Source organism: Bos indicus x Bos taurus, chromosome 8, assembly GCF_003369695.1.
Source record: "Bos indicus x Bos taurus breed Angus x Brahman F1 hybrid chromosome 8, Bos_hybrid_MaternalHap_v2.0, whole genome shotgun sequence".
NCBI lineage: Eukaryota > Metazoa > Chordata > Mammalia > Artiodactyla > Bovidae > Bos > Bos indicus x Bos taurus.
The window spans coordinates 31,309,367-31,325,954 of record NC_040083.1 but is presented as its reverse complement, the minus strand read 5'-3'; the positions used below and the strand labels follow the sequence as shown (position 1 = coordinate 31,325,954).

General features: G+C 39.9%; 1 protein-coding gene across 1 annotated transcript in view; it reads left to right on the top strand.

Moving 5' to 3' along the window:
* The first annotated feature begins 219 nt into the window (after positions 1 to 219).
* LURAP1L (leucine rich adaptor protein 1 like) overlaps positions 220 to 16,588 on the top strand; it is a 55,808-nt gene continuing 39,439 nt past the window's right edge. Inside the window, exon 1 of the mRNA XM_027549253.1 lies at positions 220 to 1,221. Within this exon, the coding sequence (XP_027405054.1) occupies positions 916 to 1,221 (306 nt within the window). The 5' untranslated portion in view covers positions 220 to 915. The remainder of the gene's footprint in view (positions 1,222 to 16,588) is intronic.

The following is a 16,588-nucleotide window of genomic DNA, read 5'->3' as shown; positions in this document are numbered from 1 at the left end:
TTACCAGTTCTAGAAGTTGTAGTTACCCGGCAATTTTGAAAAACTGAACCTTTAAGTCTAATCAAAGTGCTTTCAACTAAAACAGGACGTTGAAACTACAGGGAGCAGCAGGGGTGGGAAATTTTCTGTTGCTCTTCTTGCCTATGCTTTACGGTACAAGGGTTGGCCCTGGTTTGGTCCACCTGCCAGCAGAGTTTAAAGTTTCTGAGGCTTGGGGGAACACAATGACTTGGATCTAACAGCCTAAATGGGAAGAAGGGGATTTCTGCAGCCTTGAGAAAGCCGTTAAACTCCTGTTAAGCAAACTTTTTTTTTTTTTTTAATGTGTCTGTGCACACGTCAGACCTCCTCTCTCATGGATCAGAAATTATTTCTGATAATCCAGGATATACCAAAAGCTTGAAGACATATGGCTGGGAAATGAAACAACCCTGGAGTGTGGCCACATCATTATTTTGTGTCGCATGGTACCAGATGGGCAGTTGGTGAATGGCGCTGGGATGTGAATGGACAGTTTTATAACGTGAATTTTTCCCCCATTGAGCTGAAACAGACATTTCCCTCTCTTGTCTTTTGGTCTCTAGCACTCGGAATTTCCCCCTCTCTGCAATATCAATTAACTCAACTTTGCAGTGGGGTGGCCAAAAAGGAAGAGGATGAAGAGGGCTTTATAATCTTATAAGTGCTGGGCGAGTCACAGCGCCCCGGGAACTGCGGCTGCGACCCGCCGCGTCCTGTGTGGATTTCAGGACTTAAACTGCGCGCAGGCGGCTATGGAGTGGACAGTGCGTTTGAACCACGGAGGATAGACACCCGGGCTTGGGAGGGGTGTGTCGATCTCCAGGCAGCCTTGGAGGCCGCTGCTGACTCTCATCCGTAGTATTTTATTACCATTTTCATCGTTCTTGAAAAGTCATGGAAGACGGCCCGCTGCCCGACCTCAGAGACATCGAGCTGAAGCTGGGACGCAAAGTGCCCGAGAGCCTAGTGCGCTCGCTCCGTGGGGAGGAGCCGGTTCCCCCGGAGAGGGACAGAGACCCCGGAGGGGGGAGCGGGGGCAGCGGCAGCGGTTGCAGCAGCAGCAGCAGCTGCTGCAGTTTCCCTCTCTCCTTGTCGTCCTCCTCTTCATCCTCCCCAACCTCTGGCTCCCCACGACCCAGCCACTCCAGTAGCACCCTGGAGAGGCTGGAAACCAAGATTCACCTCCTCAGGCAAGAGATGGTGAGTGTGGTGCGCCGGCTGTGGGAGTGGGAACCTGGGAAGCAAGACCCGGGAGGTGGGGCAGGGGAGAGAGGGCAACTGGGGCGGCCGAGCAGAGGGCTGGGTGCATCGGAAACACTGGTGAGAGGGGCGCGCAGCGGGCGCGCATATGGATGTAGCTGCAGGAAGCTTGTTTACCGGAGACTTTGCTCAGTCGCAGTTCGCTAAGACGGGAAAGCCTGCCCTGCTCTGTGTACTTTCTGAAGCCAACTCGCTGCTACCGGCTCTGACCATTCAGCTGCCGGTCCACAGCCTCCCAGGCATAAACCCACCCGAGGGTCTGCAGTTACTGCACCCAACTGGGGCCTGCTGTCTGCCGTTCACACTTTCGTTTCGAAACGTGGGTCGGTCCATTGCGCTTATTGCAAAAACACTTCCTGGTTTGCCGAAAGGTGGCGCGGCGGGGTCCCTGCAGCCCTTCTTCCTGGCTCACTCCTTTTACACCACTACTGCTCCCGCCCTTTGGTGCAACCCCCCCCAAAGCCACCGTGGAGCTGATTCTCCACTGCTGGTTCTGAAAACAATGGCTCAGTCGTCCTCGATGTCCTTATGAATAGCTTGTTTCACGGTTGATCCGAAAGAGCAGGTGATCCCCAGGCCCAGGGATTTGCTAATAACCACTTCCTACCCTTCCCCCCGCCCCCAGTCCTCAATCTGCAATTGTTTTCTGTGCTGTTTGCAAACGTTAGCCTAAGAATAGGACAATGGGGCTAACAGGGGTCCTAGAATACTTGTTATTCCGGATGTACTTAGAGAGAGACACTTTATTTACTTGCTGTGAACTCGGGCAAATTACTTAACCTCTCTGGACCTTGGTTTATTTTTTACAATGAACTGGTTGGAGGAAATGATTCCTTCCCAAATCCTTTTAAGATGACCACACAACAAAACCGCATTTCCCACCAGCTTGGAAAGGAGGAAAGTAACAACAGAAGCCTCAGCCACTTCTACATACATCCTATCTATAGGGGCTTTGCATGAAAAAGAAGTAACCCGTAGTGTTACCCTAGCTCCTCTCTTTTTGCAGTTGGAACTCTGGGAGGGAATAAATTCCAAAGCATAAAGTAATCTTGGCAAACATATTTGTACAAAAAGCCATTCTTCAGAGATCATGTCCTACGTTCAGAATTTTTACCACACTGTCAACACAAGGGCTCCAAAAACCGCTTTTAAGATCTCTTAAACTGGTCTACTTAAGAACTTTACTTTTTATGCCTCAAGTATCCATTTTCTTCCCAACTAGAATGCACCAGATGTGGAAAGCAAACATGTAGAGATTCATACATACATAGTTCTATGTATGCATGTATATATATGTAATGCAAAGATATCATTACTCTATTCACTCTTACTATGTTTCACTAAATATATACACACACCACAGGTTATACATATTACTCAATAATTATTCAGTAAGCACATTTACTATATCTGGTAACTAATCAGGTGCTCAAAATACACAACATAAAAGTTCAAGGAGCCTATTTGCTGCTCCTGCTGCTGCTAAGTCACTTTAATTGTGTCTGACTGTGCAGACCCTGTAGACGGCAGCCCACCGGGCTCCCCCATCCCTGGGATTCTCCAGGCAAGAACACTGGAGTGGGTTGCCATTTAGGGCTCTCAAATCTCTTGCACTCACCATTAATTATTTATATTAATAGTATATCAAGCCAAGTGTACTGAAGAATTTTGTAAGATTTTTAGAAAATTGTTATTTTTCAATGAAAGGTATTTTCTAGCCTTATTTATTTTTCTCCATGAAAATGTTACCAGATCAGATCAGATCAGTCGCTCAGTCGTGTTGGACTCTCTGCGACCCCATGAATCGCAGCATGCCAAGCCTCCCTGTCCATCACCAACTCCCGGAGTTCACTCAGACTCACGTCCATCGAGTCAGTGATGCCATCCAGCCATCTCATCCTCTGTCGTCCCCTTCTCTTCCTGCCCCCAATCCCTCCCAGCATCAGAGTCTTTTCCAATGAGTCAGCTCTTTGCATGAGGTGGCCAAAGTACTGGAGTTTCAGCTTTAGCATCATTCCTTCCAAAGAAATCCCAGGGCTGATCTCCTTTAGAATGGACTGGTTGGATCTCCTTGCAGTCCAAGGGACTGTCAAGAGTCTTCTCCAACACCACAGTTCAAAAGCATCAATTCTTCGGCGCTCAGACTTCTTCACAGTCCAACTCTCACATTCATACATGACCACAGGAAAAACCATAGCCTTGACTAGACAAACCTTTGTTGGCAAAGTAATGTCTCTGCTTTTGAATATACTATCTAGGTTGGTCATAACTTTCCTTCCAAGGAGAAAGCGTCTTTTAATTTCATGGCTGCTTCATAAAAATCTGTTTTCCCAAGCCAGATCTGGCTATATATGATGACTATGTTATATAAGTAAATACATTAAAAAATAACAAACAGAAACAGCAACAACAGCAGGGGCAGATTATTAAATTGACTATATTTCCTATATGAAGCATAGCTATCTATGCCTCTGGGAGAATTTATGCCAGATCAGATGTTTTTATCTTCAACTTTGTCCTCTAATAAAGGTCTCCACTGAGCAAATGATAACACTGACACTGGCCATGGGAGTTTAGAGGGAAGGAATCAAAAACAGGTATATTCCCTGCCAATGAGATAATTTTCCCCCATTGTATGTAACTCTTGTGGGTGCTAAAACCTCCAGCTTCAGCACAATTGCAAAGCAACATATTTGTTTTTATGTAGACTTGGCCCTTTTGTTATAAATGTGGAACAGATGTAGTTCCTTTCTGTTCTTTCTGTCTCCTTCTAGCATCCTCCTGGAGAGAAGTTGGGGTGAGGCCTCTGTGAGTTGTATGTTCTTTTCTGCCCTCTCTTGTGAGCACTGAGTCAGCCTGTTTGGACTTATGCCTGACCCACATTTTATGCTCATTACTTTGTGTTCACAGATTTTTCTTCTGGATGATCTGGAATTATCAGGCTTGGCTCCTGCCCCCAGAACCCCTTCCTATGAAACACCTTAGCCTTGTACAATACTTTCTGGACACTTGCAGGAATTAAGACTTCCTTCTTTTCCTATTAAAATGTATGTGCTAACCATTGACAAAAGGCACCATAGACTTTTCTAAGATAGAATCTCAACACTTTAAGTTCTTGACACGCACCTGGTTTTCTCATTGTCTCTCTCTCATCTCCTTTTATGGTTTTGTGAATCATTACCTTAACTCTTATCTGTAAATATTACAATCAAAGCTCTTAGAGCTCTGTGAGACTCAGGTGTAAAGGAAGGAAGATGAAAGAGATTGAAGTGGGGAGGAGCTATTTTTGTGGCCAAACTTCTTAACCTTGATACTCTTGTTAGAAACATGAATAGCACATGTTCATGTGGGAAGGAAGAGTGTCGGAAGGAAAATATTGGAAAAGAAAATTTTCAGGCATATATTTGATTGCTGCTGTTTTTGTTTTAGTGGCTAAGTCATGTCTGACTCTTCTGTGGCCCTATAGACTGTAGCCCACCAGGTTCCTCTGTCCATGGGATCTCCTAGGCAAGAATACCAGAGTGGGTTGCCATTTCCTTCTCCAGGGGATCTTCCCGACGCAGGGATGGAACCCATGTCTCTTGCATTTGCAGGTGGATTCTTTACCACTGAGCCACCAGGGAAGCCCATATATTTGATACAGTAGGGCAAATTCAAAGTAACAATCAGGATATTTTTGAGAGGGAGCACATTTTCCCAATGGGTAAAATATTTTTCAATTTAGAGATAAGGAAATTTGACAATACAATAAGCAAATGCAGGAATACATATAGGAAATTTACAACAAAATTGGAAGTAGATGTCTGATGTCTTGTGCAAAGTCTGCCCAGTAGTAGTTTTTCACTGCTCTTCAGTTTCACAGAGTGTTTTACTATCTGTCATATTATTTGAGCCTCAGGTCATAACTGAGAAAAAAGTGTCTTCACATTTTGGGAATGAGATCATTGTGGCTTAGAGGTGGTTGAGAAAACAGGCTAGGGTCACATAGCTAATTAGTAAACAGAATCACAATTTGAATGCATATCATCTGACTCCATGTACTATGCTTTTCCCCCATTCTAGTCTGCATCCCAATAAATTATCTTCAAAATACAGAATAATTTTTATAAATCTATGATAAGTCACAACCCTTACAGTACTTAAAGGACCAACAAAAAGAAATCATCATGATGTCATGTCCTGGGTAGTTTCAGATATTGGTTCATTCAATAACCAACAAATATTTATTAACTGCCAACACTGTACCAGGCCTGCCTTGAGACATTGGGGATTTAGTACAAAATGCTTACTTTAAAAAGTCAGTCTTTGCAGGCTCTGTCCTGTATTTGGACTTTTCATTCTACTATCTATGCAGACTCCACTTGCAAAGCTTTCTTAAGAATAAGACTTTAAATATTGCTTGTCAAATACTGTTCTAAGTTTTAGAATGTCACATAATATCTGAAATATTTTTCTAATAAATGTAAATAATCTCTGTCAAAATCTGTGTTTACCAGTTAGCGGTAAATTTTATACTGCAGTTTTCTTTAACAAGATGTTCCAGGGATTTTAGTGTTATCTCAATAACATCTGTACCATACCTCTAGTTTAAGACTGAACGTTATGTGCGTTGATTTACTCTGGAAAAATTTTGGAATGTATAAGATTATAATGGTAACCACTCAAGAATCAGAGTCTGGAGTTAGAAGGGATCTAATGGACCCACCCAAGTTTGCTTTCCTAGATAATTGCTGTTCAGAACAACAAAGTATACTGAATGAAGTATATACTATCTATCTATGCCACATCCCAGATTTTTGGAATTTTAGTCAATTCTGTCATGCTGGAATGGTAAATGCTGCGCCATTAAGAACGACTAATCTGAAAATATTGTTTCTTCATCCCATATTTTAGCAACTACTGTTGCAGCTGTGTAATAGTGAGGGATAAACAATTTCAAGTTAGTTATTTGTCTTACTATTAAATCATTCAAATACCCTACCTTTCTTCAACTCTCGCTTTAATAATGTTTTCTAGATAATACCCAGAGTTAGATACAAACACACATAAATACAAGGCACATAATAATACTGGAACATAAATTGAAAATTTTTGAAAAGGATAGAATTGTATTTGGTTTTTATCAATACTTTCTCTTATCTTTTCCATGCCCCTTCTCATAACAAATGGTTTGTCTATTTTGTAATAAAAAATAAAGTTACTTTATATTTCCTCAAAAAGTGATCATAATTTCATTAAATTAATTTCACAATTGCTTTGGACATGTTTCAAATTAGGCTAGGAGATTTCTATCATTTGTTCCATAATACTGTTTCAGTAGTATTGTTACTGTTTTATCATGTAGTGTTTTTTTTTTTTTCTTTCAGTTGGACAAAACTTTATGTAAAACTCTTGGGTATAAACTTGAGAAGTCATAACATGGAAGGCATTTTCCTTGATGAGTTCACAAGACAGCTGAAAAGATAAAACAGGGATATAATTTTGCCAGAGAAAGATTACAAACCAATATGTCAGCAAGCCATAGTGGAAATCGGACATAACTGCTGAGATTAAAAGATAAAGCTCAGGAGATTTCTCGTGGCAAACGTGTCTTGTACAAGGAATTAAAAGTGCTGATAGCCATGCAAATTAAGGGCTAAATATTAGTGATAAAGACATCAAAGAGATGAGAAAATCTGATTCCTAAACAGTAGCTTCTTCTGTTATTTTGCACATGGAATGTTATTATACTTAATCTAATAAATTATGTTGGTATGTGTTTCCTTACACAGTGGCTTAAAACTGACAGCAGTGTAGGCAAAGGTAGTAGTTTTTCTTTGCTAGAAACACATAGAATTCAGAGGATGTATGCACAAGTTAAAAAAAAGTAACCTATCAAAGAACTGATGAGCCCTGCCCTGTCCCCAGGAATGTACATCAGATGGAAAGAATTACCTTTCATTCAAGTTGTACAACCATACTGCTTCAGTCTTGAGAGACCACAAACTTTATGAGGATTTTTTAACTTCTCATAAAAGATTATGTTTACTTCCTTGGTAGCATAAAAACATTCAGTTTACCTTCTATTTTATGGTAATGAATCATAATTAAAACACTTTCTCACATAAGACTTTAGTTTTTGAAGATACTACTTCTGAAACTGTGATTCATGGCTGGAATCTCTGGGATCCCTGACAAGTTGTTATTTTTTTGCAGGGGGGCGCGGGGGCAGTTCTTTGAAGAACATTCCTTTTTGATTGTCTTTTAAAGCTTGTTCAGTCACTACTCAAGTGGTGAAACTCTGGTTCGGTGGAACCTTCGTAAACTTTGGAATCGGACAAGCTGGGATTTCCAGTCAAGCCTAGAGCAAGTCAGGGTGCAGACAAACCACTGGGCCCACCAGCCTGCCAAGGCCCTGAACCCTGTTCTTGCAGAGACTTTTAGTCCATCTTCCCTGGTGGGAGGGCCTGTCCCGTTCTCAGCAACCCTCATTCTAATCTTGGCTCTTTCACTCACTGCTATGTGGCATCTGCAAGTTATAGAACTACTCTAGGACTCTGCTTTCTGTTAACATAGTGATTAAAGCATCTCTCATAAGGCATTGTAAGAATCCAATGAAATAATATAAAAAAGAAATCAGCTATTATTGATGCATCCTAGAGCAGTAAGAATGATGACAGTAATATGTGTTCTGTCAATTACATGGCTGTTCTGTTGATCGTACACAGAGAGTCCTTGATGGGACTGATGATAGTGTGGGCACCTCTTCTATCAGACTGACCATCATAGCACTTCTCATCATCAGATCTTCCACAGAGACTGCCTTTCCATAAAAAGCAAAGAAGAAACCTGCGAAGCCTTTCCCCAGCTTTAATGCAAGCAAAATATAGTAGCATAAAGAATTGTAGAACTTAATTTCTTTAGGAAATCTGAGGAATCGAGACTAGTATTTGGTTACTTATCGTGAGTCTTTTCTATGTAGAAGGCACTGTGTAAGTTTTAACAGTTATATGTACTATCCCATTCTTATAATAATCATAACTAAATATATTATTCACAAATATTTTTATAGATAAAGCATTGAGGCTTGCTGTTAATGCTCAAAACTACTGAGAGAGTGGGGATAAGCTAGGTTGGGGTCAGAGTCTGAGCTTTAAACCCGTGTTGCTACATTTCACCCTTTAGAGAACCCTGGTGCCCGTGTTGACACTCAGGTTTAAATGTACATGTGTGATTGTCTTCTAGAATTTACAAAATGAGTTAAACTGTGTGGTTATTTAACATAAGCCCTCCAAGGAGGAATAAGAACTAAAGACATCTGTCTAGAAACAACCAAGATTTGGATGAACATGTTTAAAATCAGCTTGTTTCCAGCAGTTGTACCCTCTCTTTTTGCTACCATCACCAACATCCCCATAAATACTTTTCTACAAAAGCTGCTGGTGAATTAATGCCCTGCCTTAACTTCGGAGTTCAATACTGGAGCTTGATTGTGTTCATGACTTGGAGTTTTAAAAACTTAACACTGGTAGCATTTTAGTTCCCTGAGACATTCTCTGAAATTAAGCTTGGCTCTTAGATAACTCACTAGAAAGTAGTAGAAATGAGAAATCCTTACACCTGCCAGGACTTTACAGATGTGTGCTCAAAACACCTTGATCCAAACTGTGCTCAATGTAAACTAGTTACAGAATTTCATAAGGAAAAATTATATTTTCAAACATACATTTCAAAAGTCTCAGTCTTTAAAATAAAACTCAAGTAACTCTCCTTTGAAAAAAGGGGATAAATACTGTGCTCAATATTTATTATATTAATTTTACAGATAAGGAAGCTATGGCTCACAGGGGTTAATAATTTGACTAGGTCACCATAAGTGGTTTCCCAGCCATTCATTCAAACAAGAACCACTGGGTATCTGCTGGATCCAAATTATTCCCAAACAGCGCTATATCTCAGCACCATGAAGTGTGCATTTATTGTGAATGGACATTTTTAGAATAATTTCATCACACAACTACCAGTGGATATTTAGGTATCCCTTTAAAATATTATTTTTTCCTTTTGAACTTAAATATATGCTTTCTTATTATAAAACTTTCAGAAATATTATATAAAGGAAAACAAAAGTCCCTTTTCACCTACCTTTAACACATCTTCCCTGTTATTCCTGACCCCAAGGGAAACTACTGCTGGCAATTTGGTGTGAATCCTCTTGGGTGTTTCCTCTATGTCTTTGCCTGCATATATAGGCATATATACACTTACAGAATTTAACATGTGTGGATTTCATGTTTCTTGTTTTACACAATAATATTTTATTATGTCACCTGGCATTTATTGGATTAGTACAATGTACCAGTTGGAACTGTACATAGGTTTCATGAATTGTGCCATTTTGTTCTCACTCCTAACCCACTTGTGAGGTAAGACCTGTGGGGTGTTAGGTAATATAAACAGATTACTGATAAGAGTTTAAGAAATGTTTATCTAGTCAATTTGTATCTTATTCTGTCAATTCACTTATATGAATCTCAACTAGTCACTCATTAAAATGAAAAAGCCATTAGTTTGCTTTTAATAATAAACAATTATCCCAATATTCAGTAGTTCTTTTAGAATCAAATTCCACCCATGGAAATCTGACTTAATCAGACCACTTCATCACTCCTTTGAAGAAAGTAACCAAGTCTTCAAATTGGAATGTACTTCTCATCAGTCACTTGCTATTTAACATAATCTCCGTGTTGAGTTTTTTTTAATAATAATATGAACAAAACTTTTTAAAGTTGGGTCAGAATGCTAACATGGCACAAGATGATTCATGCCGCATGGAGGAACCAGAATGGCCATCCTTAAAACTAAAGTGCCCTCTGTGGTCATGTCTCAAAACCATCTTAGATTTTTCAGACTTTGGAAGGCTCATGAGGACAAAATAGATTCTACTCGCAGAGGTCAGACATAATCACAACACTGGATTCTTTATTTGAAGAAATAACTAATATTCTTCAAACTGATTCTTACATGAAAGTGATGTATAAAAGTGGGACTATATTACTGACCAATTTGCCCTCTCCCTGAAGGCACGTCTTATGGACAGTTGGAAGACTGCAAAGCAAAAAATCAGAAGAGTGAGGTATTAAAGGGCTTCCCAGGTAGCACGAGTGGTAAAGAAACCGCCTGCCAAGGCAGGAGACATAAGAGATGCAGGTTCAATCCCTGGGTCAGGAAGATCCTCTGGAGGAGGCCATGGCAACCCACTCCAGTATTCTTGCCTGGAAAATCCCATGAACAGACAAGCCTGGAGGGCTACAGTCCATGAGGTCACAAAGAGTCAGACATGACTGAAGCAGCTTAGTATGCACACACACAAATAACTTCTTGTCCTGCATGAACTAGATCCCAGTTGCTAGCAATGGCACCCCACTCCAGTGCTCTTGCCTGGAAAATCCATGGACGGAGGAGCCTGGTGGGCTGTAGTCCATGGGGTTGCTAAGAGTCAGACACAACTGAGTGACTTCACTTTCACTTTTCTCTTTCATGCATTGGAGAAGGAAATGGCAACCCACTCCAGTGTTCTTGCCTGGAGAATCCCAGGGATGGGGGAGCCTGGTGGGCTGCCGTCTATGGGGTCGCACAGAGTCGGACACGACTGAAGCGACTTAGCAGCAGCAGCAGCAGCAAATAGGCCTGGAACATACTTTCCCAAAAGCAACATCTGAAATTATTATTGCCCAAGTAGGAAATGATCATTTCAACAGTGACAAGTCCTTTCTATTGAGTAAGGTGAATTACAAATCAATGAGTCCTTAGGATCTTAGTTGAAATGGCTGATGGTAATCGTGGACAAGTCCACCACAAGGAAGGTAACGGACTGGACGACTACTTTGAGAACATTTACCACGCATTCCACAGTTTCCTCCTAAGAGCTCATGCCTCATGCCAGAAATAGGTGGGTAGAAAATATTGACTCTGGTAGATTTTACATAGGATTTTAGTGAGAAAAGCAGTCACTGCTCAGAATGCAGAAAAGGACAAAAAGTAACTGATTATAAACAGACAAAGCCCTTTATAGGATTTCATGGATAAGCATCTGAAACCATACTCTAGCCTCTTACCATCTTACAAAGGAAAGGAAAGGAAGGTGAAGTCATTCAGTCGCATCCGACTCTGCAACCCCATGGACTGTAGCCGACCAGGCTCCTCCATCCATGGGATTTTCCAGGCAGGAGTCCTGGAGTGGGTTGCCATTTCCTTCTCCAAGGGATCTTCCTGACCCAGGGATCGAAGCCGGGTCTCCCGCATTGCAGACGGATTCTTTACCAGCTGAGCCACCAGGGAAGCCACTTACCATCTTACAAGGTGATGATAAAATAGTATTGCTAGAAGGCCACCAGTTTCATCACTTAAATCAGTGATTTTATAACCACACTATAAAACTTAATGATTTAATGGTATTTTAAATATTGTTCATTGACACAATTTTTCTGCAGAAAAAGCACATGATTGTTTAAGATATATTTATAAATCTCTGGAGCTAAAGAGTTCCATAAGGTGAAACTCTGATAAAATCCTTTGTTCAGTTCAGTTGCTCAGTCGTGTCCAACTCTTTGAGACCCCGTGAACCACAGCACGCCAGGCCTCCCTGTCCATCACCAACTCCCGGAGTTTACTCAAACTCATGTCCATTGAGTCGGTGACTTGATCCAACCATCTCATCCTGTCATCCCCTTCTCCTCCCGCCCTCAATCTTTCCCAGCATCAGGGTCTTTTCAAATGAGGCAGCTCTTTGCGTCAGGTGGCCAAAGTATTGAAGTTTCAGCTTCAACATTAGTCCTACCAATGAACACCCAGGACTGATCTTCTTTAGGATGGACTAGTTGGATCTTCTTGCAGTCCAAGGGACTCTAAAGAGTCTTTTCCAACACCACAGTTCAAAAACATCAACTCTTCTGCTCTCAGCTTTCATTATAGTCCAACTCTCACATCCTTACATGACTACTGGAAAAACCATAGCCTTGACTAGATGGACCTTTGTTGACAAAGTGATGTCTGTGCTTTTTAATATGCTGTCTAGGTTGGTCATAATTTTCCTTCCAAGGAGTAAGCGTCTTTTAATTTCATGGCTGCAATCACCATCCGCAGTGATTTTGGAGCCCCAAAATAAAGTCAGCCACTGTTTCCCCTGTTTCCCCATCTATACGTACATGACTTCATTTGTCACTTTGTATTTGGGCCAAATTTTGGCTGTATATTTCAGTTTGGTTAAGAAAACTACTGTCTTTTTCTCCCTCTCTATAATAATCCTGAGGGCAGAAGCTGTGACTAAGCACTGCTTGTATTTCCCTAATGCCCAAGCAATCATTTAGGGACTCAGCATTTGTTTAACATGTAAATCAAAATACATCTTACTCCTGGTTCTAATTTTTGGTTTTGGAAGGCATTAACAACACTGCCTTTTGGGACTCGAACATAGAACCCCAATCCCTCCACTGCTTCCCACCAGCCACGCCCAGTCACTGGAACTTAAGTTTTTGGTTAAGAAAGACAGACGTTTTTCTTCCTATTATCTGTTACTGTGACATTTGACTTAAGAGAGAGAAACAGGAGGGAGGGTGGGGAGAAGAGAGAGGAAGTGCGGGAAGGACATTGAAGAAAAGGAGGAAGGAAAAGAAAAGAACCCTTTTTTCCTCTGTGAAGTGATACAGAAGAATTTTTCTTGGTTTCAGGACCTATTCTATTCTCACATATGGTCAGTTTCAGAATCTGTTACTCTGAGGGATACTGGCCACATAGGAATGAAAGGATGTTTTTCATCTCCATTAGGTGCACAAAGAAATGCACATTTTAGTTTCTGCCATGTTCTTTGCCTATTCTGGAATGAGGTTCTGAAGTCCCAGAGTTAAAAAAAAAAAAAAAGGAACTTATAAGAAAGAGAGACATCATTTATAATATTATGCGCAATACATATTGATATATGACCCAGTTTATGTGGTTTTGGTTGAAAATGATCATTTATTTTGCAGTCTACCTTGGTACTCAGAGAGCACTGATTTCTTGGGCATACTTCTCTGCCTCTCCTTGGCACATCCTCAGTACAGACTTGGGAACCCTGTGTCTGAGGTGTTTAAGGCAGTCTGCAAACTCGCAGTGAACATCATCAGCAATGTCCAGATGGGTAAATTAGATTGACAGAATGAGAAAAGTTAGGTTTCTTCCATATTTATTATAAGATTCTAGAACTGGAGACTGTTTCAGAGAATCAACCAAGGTTTCTGTTTTTAATTTGTAACTAGATTTCAAAGATGAAAAATGGCTATCAGATATGTTAGTATCACTACTAAACTAGCAGCTGCATGGGTTTCCTTCAGAATTGTTTTTGTCCCTATGTGAACTTTTAAATACTACTCACTTTCCCAAAAGCATTGGTTTTATCCCCTTCCAAGAAGCTGCACTGCATGGTCTTTTGCTGCTTTTAATCTTCCTACTTCTTGTTTATATTACCAACAGGAAAAATTTACAAATATGTGGGGAATTTTTTTAAAACTGTATTTTAAAATAATTTTGGACTTTAACGTTAAAGCTACAAAAACAGTACTGAAATCATGCTATACCACCTCCCAGGCTCTCCCATGTGTTACCTTTACCTTTTCATTCTTTCCCCCTCCCCTTCCTCCTTCTCTCCATCCTACACACATATCCACATACACATATGAAAACACACTTTTCCTTAAATATTTTTCAACTTAAAAGTTTCCCTCTAGATACTTCAGTGAAAGTTTCAGCACAAGAAGTTATAAATATTGTCCTTCCTCCCTCCTATATACAGTATATTCATAATTAATGACTTACACCACTTTTTCCTGCTGAATTTAGACCCGTCCTAAGAATATTTTTCAACAGAGCACTACAGGTGGCCACCTCACATCAATAAGAAGCATACCTCAGGCCAGTACTCAGTTAAATTTTACAAGTGTGTCTATCTGAAGTGTATTTGGGGCAATTGGAAGAATATGCTCTCAGTTTCCTACCTTCCTATTGACTTAATGCCAGAAACCCTGTTCTTACAAAATCATCTTGTCAGTCAGAGTTTGGGCTCCATATGAAAAAATGAAAGGGCAACTGGAAGATTTTGGACCCTAGGTGGTATTCAGTAAATACATTTGGCATGTTAGACACTTTCTACTACTGATATTTAAGCTGTAGAGGGGCAAGGACGCTGGAAGCTAGAAGTGAGGAAGAGCAGAGAAGACTATGCCGGAAAAGGAAATAATCTTTTAGCACTTTTTTTGTCTAAGAAAATATTTCTCCTTTGAGTTGTTATTTTGCCCTGTACACCATAGTTTACAAGGCATTTTCACATATGCTATCTTCTTTTCTCAGTCATGGGGTTATGAGGTTACAACAATTAGACAATGAATATAGCATATGCTATTTTACAATGTTTATAGCATTCATTTATTAGAATATAGTATCTGCCTAGTAAATGTGGCTAATAATAATAGCCTTCTGCCTGATATTATACTCACTTGGCTAAAGAAGTAATAAATCAAGCTTTGCTATGACCATCATCGTGTTATGTTAAATTTAGCATTTAAAATTCAGACAAACTCCTTTTGGGGATTATATTTAATAGTAAAATCCATATATTGAAGTAAGTCTTGAAAAATACCCGCTTGTTTTTCCTTTAATCTGGCTATGTTCAGAGTTTGCCAAGAACTACGGCTCTGACAAGCTTGATGAAAGAGAATTTTAACTTTTATATTCTGCTTGTTAATTTTGAGTTTACTACTTCAGTTTTAAAATTTCTGTTTGCTTTATAAAGTAATACTTGTTCCAATTATTCCTTATTTGGAAGTTTTTAAAAGTTAGTTTGGAAAAACCAGAATAAATATGTGAGAAGAAAGTCAGGATAACGAAGAGTTGAGATTTATAGTTTTCTTTATATGTGTATTTTTGTCAGTGGGAAAAAATGAACTAGAATATGACAAGGATTATTTTGGTAGACACTGGACCCATGATGATGAACCCACAAGTTTTCATGTGGATCAAACTTACATAAGGACTTAGACATGGATTTTGAAATTTCTTCCACTCTGTCCAGTTCCCTCCCTCTAACCACCATCCTTCAGCCTATGAAATTATACAGAAATTAAACTGCCATGTCTACCATCATGTGTCCCGCTTCGAGATAATCTGGTACCAGAGGGAAATGACATTTGAATTTTCCATATCAGTATGCTTATGCATAATGAAACTATTTTCTTAGATGTCTGTATTGGTATAATTTCTTTGGGTTATTATTTGGGTTGATTTTTATCAGCATAGTATTGTCCATTGCCTTGATCTGTACTTCAAAGTGGAGTCTGATGAATATCCTGTGGGTCCTGGTAAGCATTTTTTGAACTTGTTCAGTTGCTCACTGGCAGTAAATTTAATGGCCCTCCTTTCCAACCAAGTTATCACTTACATTTAAAAGTAGGATTAAAAAACACCAATTTCACAGAAGATGGGAAACTTATTCAGTGAAGCAGCTGACTACTTCTATTCTGTTGCAGTTGAAATATCATCTGGATTCATACATGATAAAAAGTGGTAGTCACTTAGTTGTGTTCGACTCTTTGTGACCCCAAGGACTATAGCCCACCAGACTCCTCTGTCCATAGAATTCTCCAGGCAAGAATGCTGGAGTGAGTAGTTCTTCCTTTCTCCAGAGGATGTCCCTGACCCAGGGATCAAACCCTGGTCTCCTGCATTTTCAGGCATGATGAGATTAGGAATTTTGGAGGAATTTTTAAGATCAAGAGACCTTAATGGTTGTCATGTATTGTATTAATGTAGTATTGTTGTTTAGTCGTTAGATTGTGTCCATCTCTTTTGTGATCCCATGGACTGTAGTATGTCAAGCTCCTCTGTTCATGGGATTTTCCAGGCAGGAATACTGGAGTGGGCTGCCATTTCCTTCTCCAATATTAACATATACTATAGCTTTAAAGGGAATTTAAGAAGACAGTGAAAGAATTTCTTTAAACAGTATTCCTTCCAGTCACAATACAAAGCAATCTTTTTTAGTGAGCCATAACTTTACTTGGCAATAGACAAGGAAAATCAACAGGCTTTGAAGGGTGGTGCCAGCTCAAAATGGAATTGCCCAAACATTTTGATTTAATTAATAAACAAAGTGAGATCAGAATATTGTGATTAGCAGTCAATAAATTAAAAAACAAGGCTAAACTCACAAAAGGATACTACTTTCTGTGTTGTATACTTTTAAATAATCCCAGCACAACTGTCTTACCTTATTGGCATTAACAAGCAAATGGGTTAA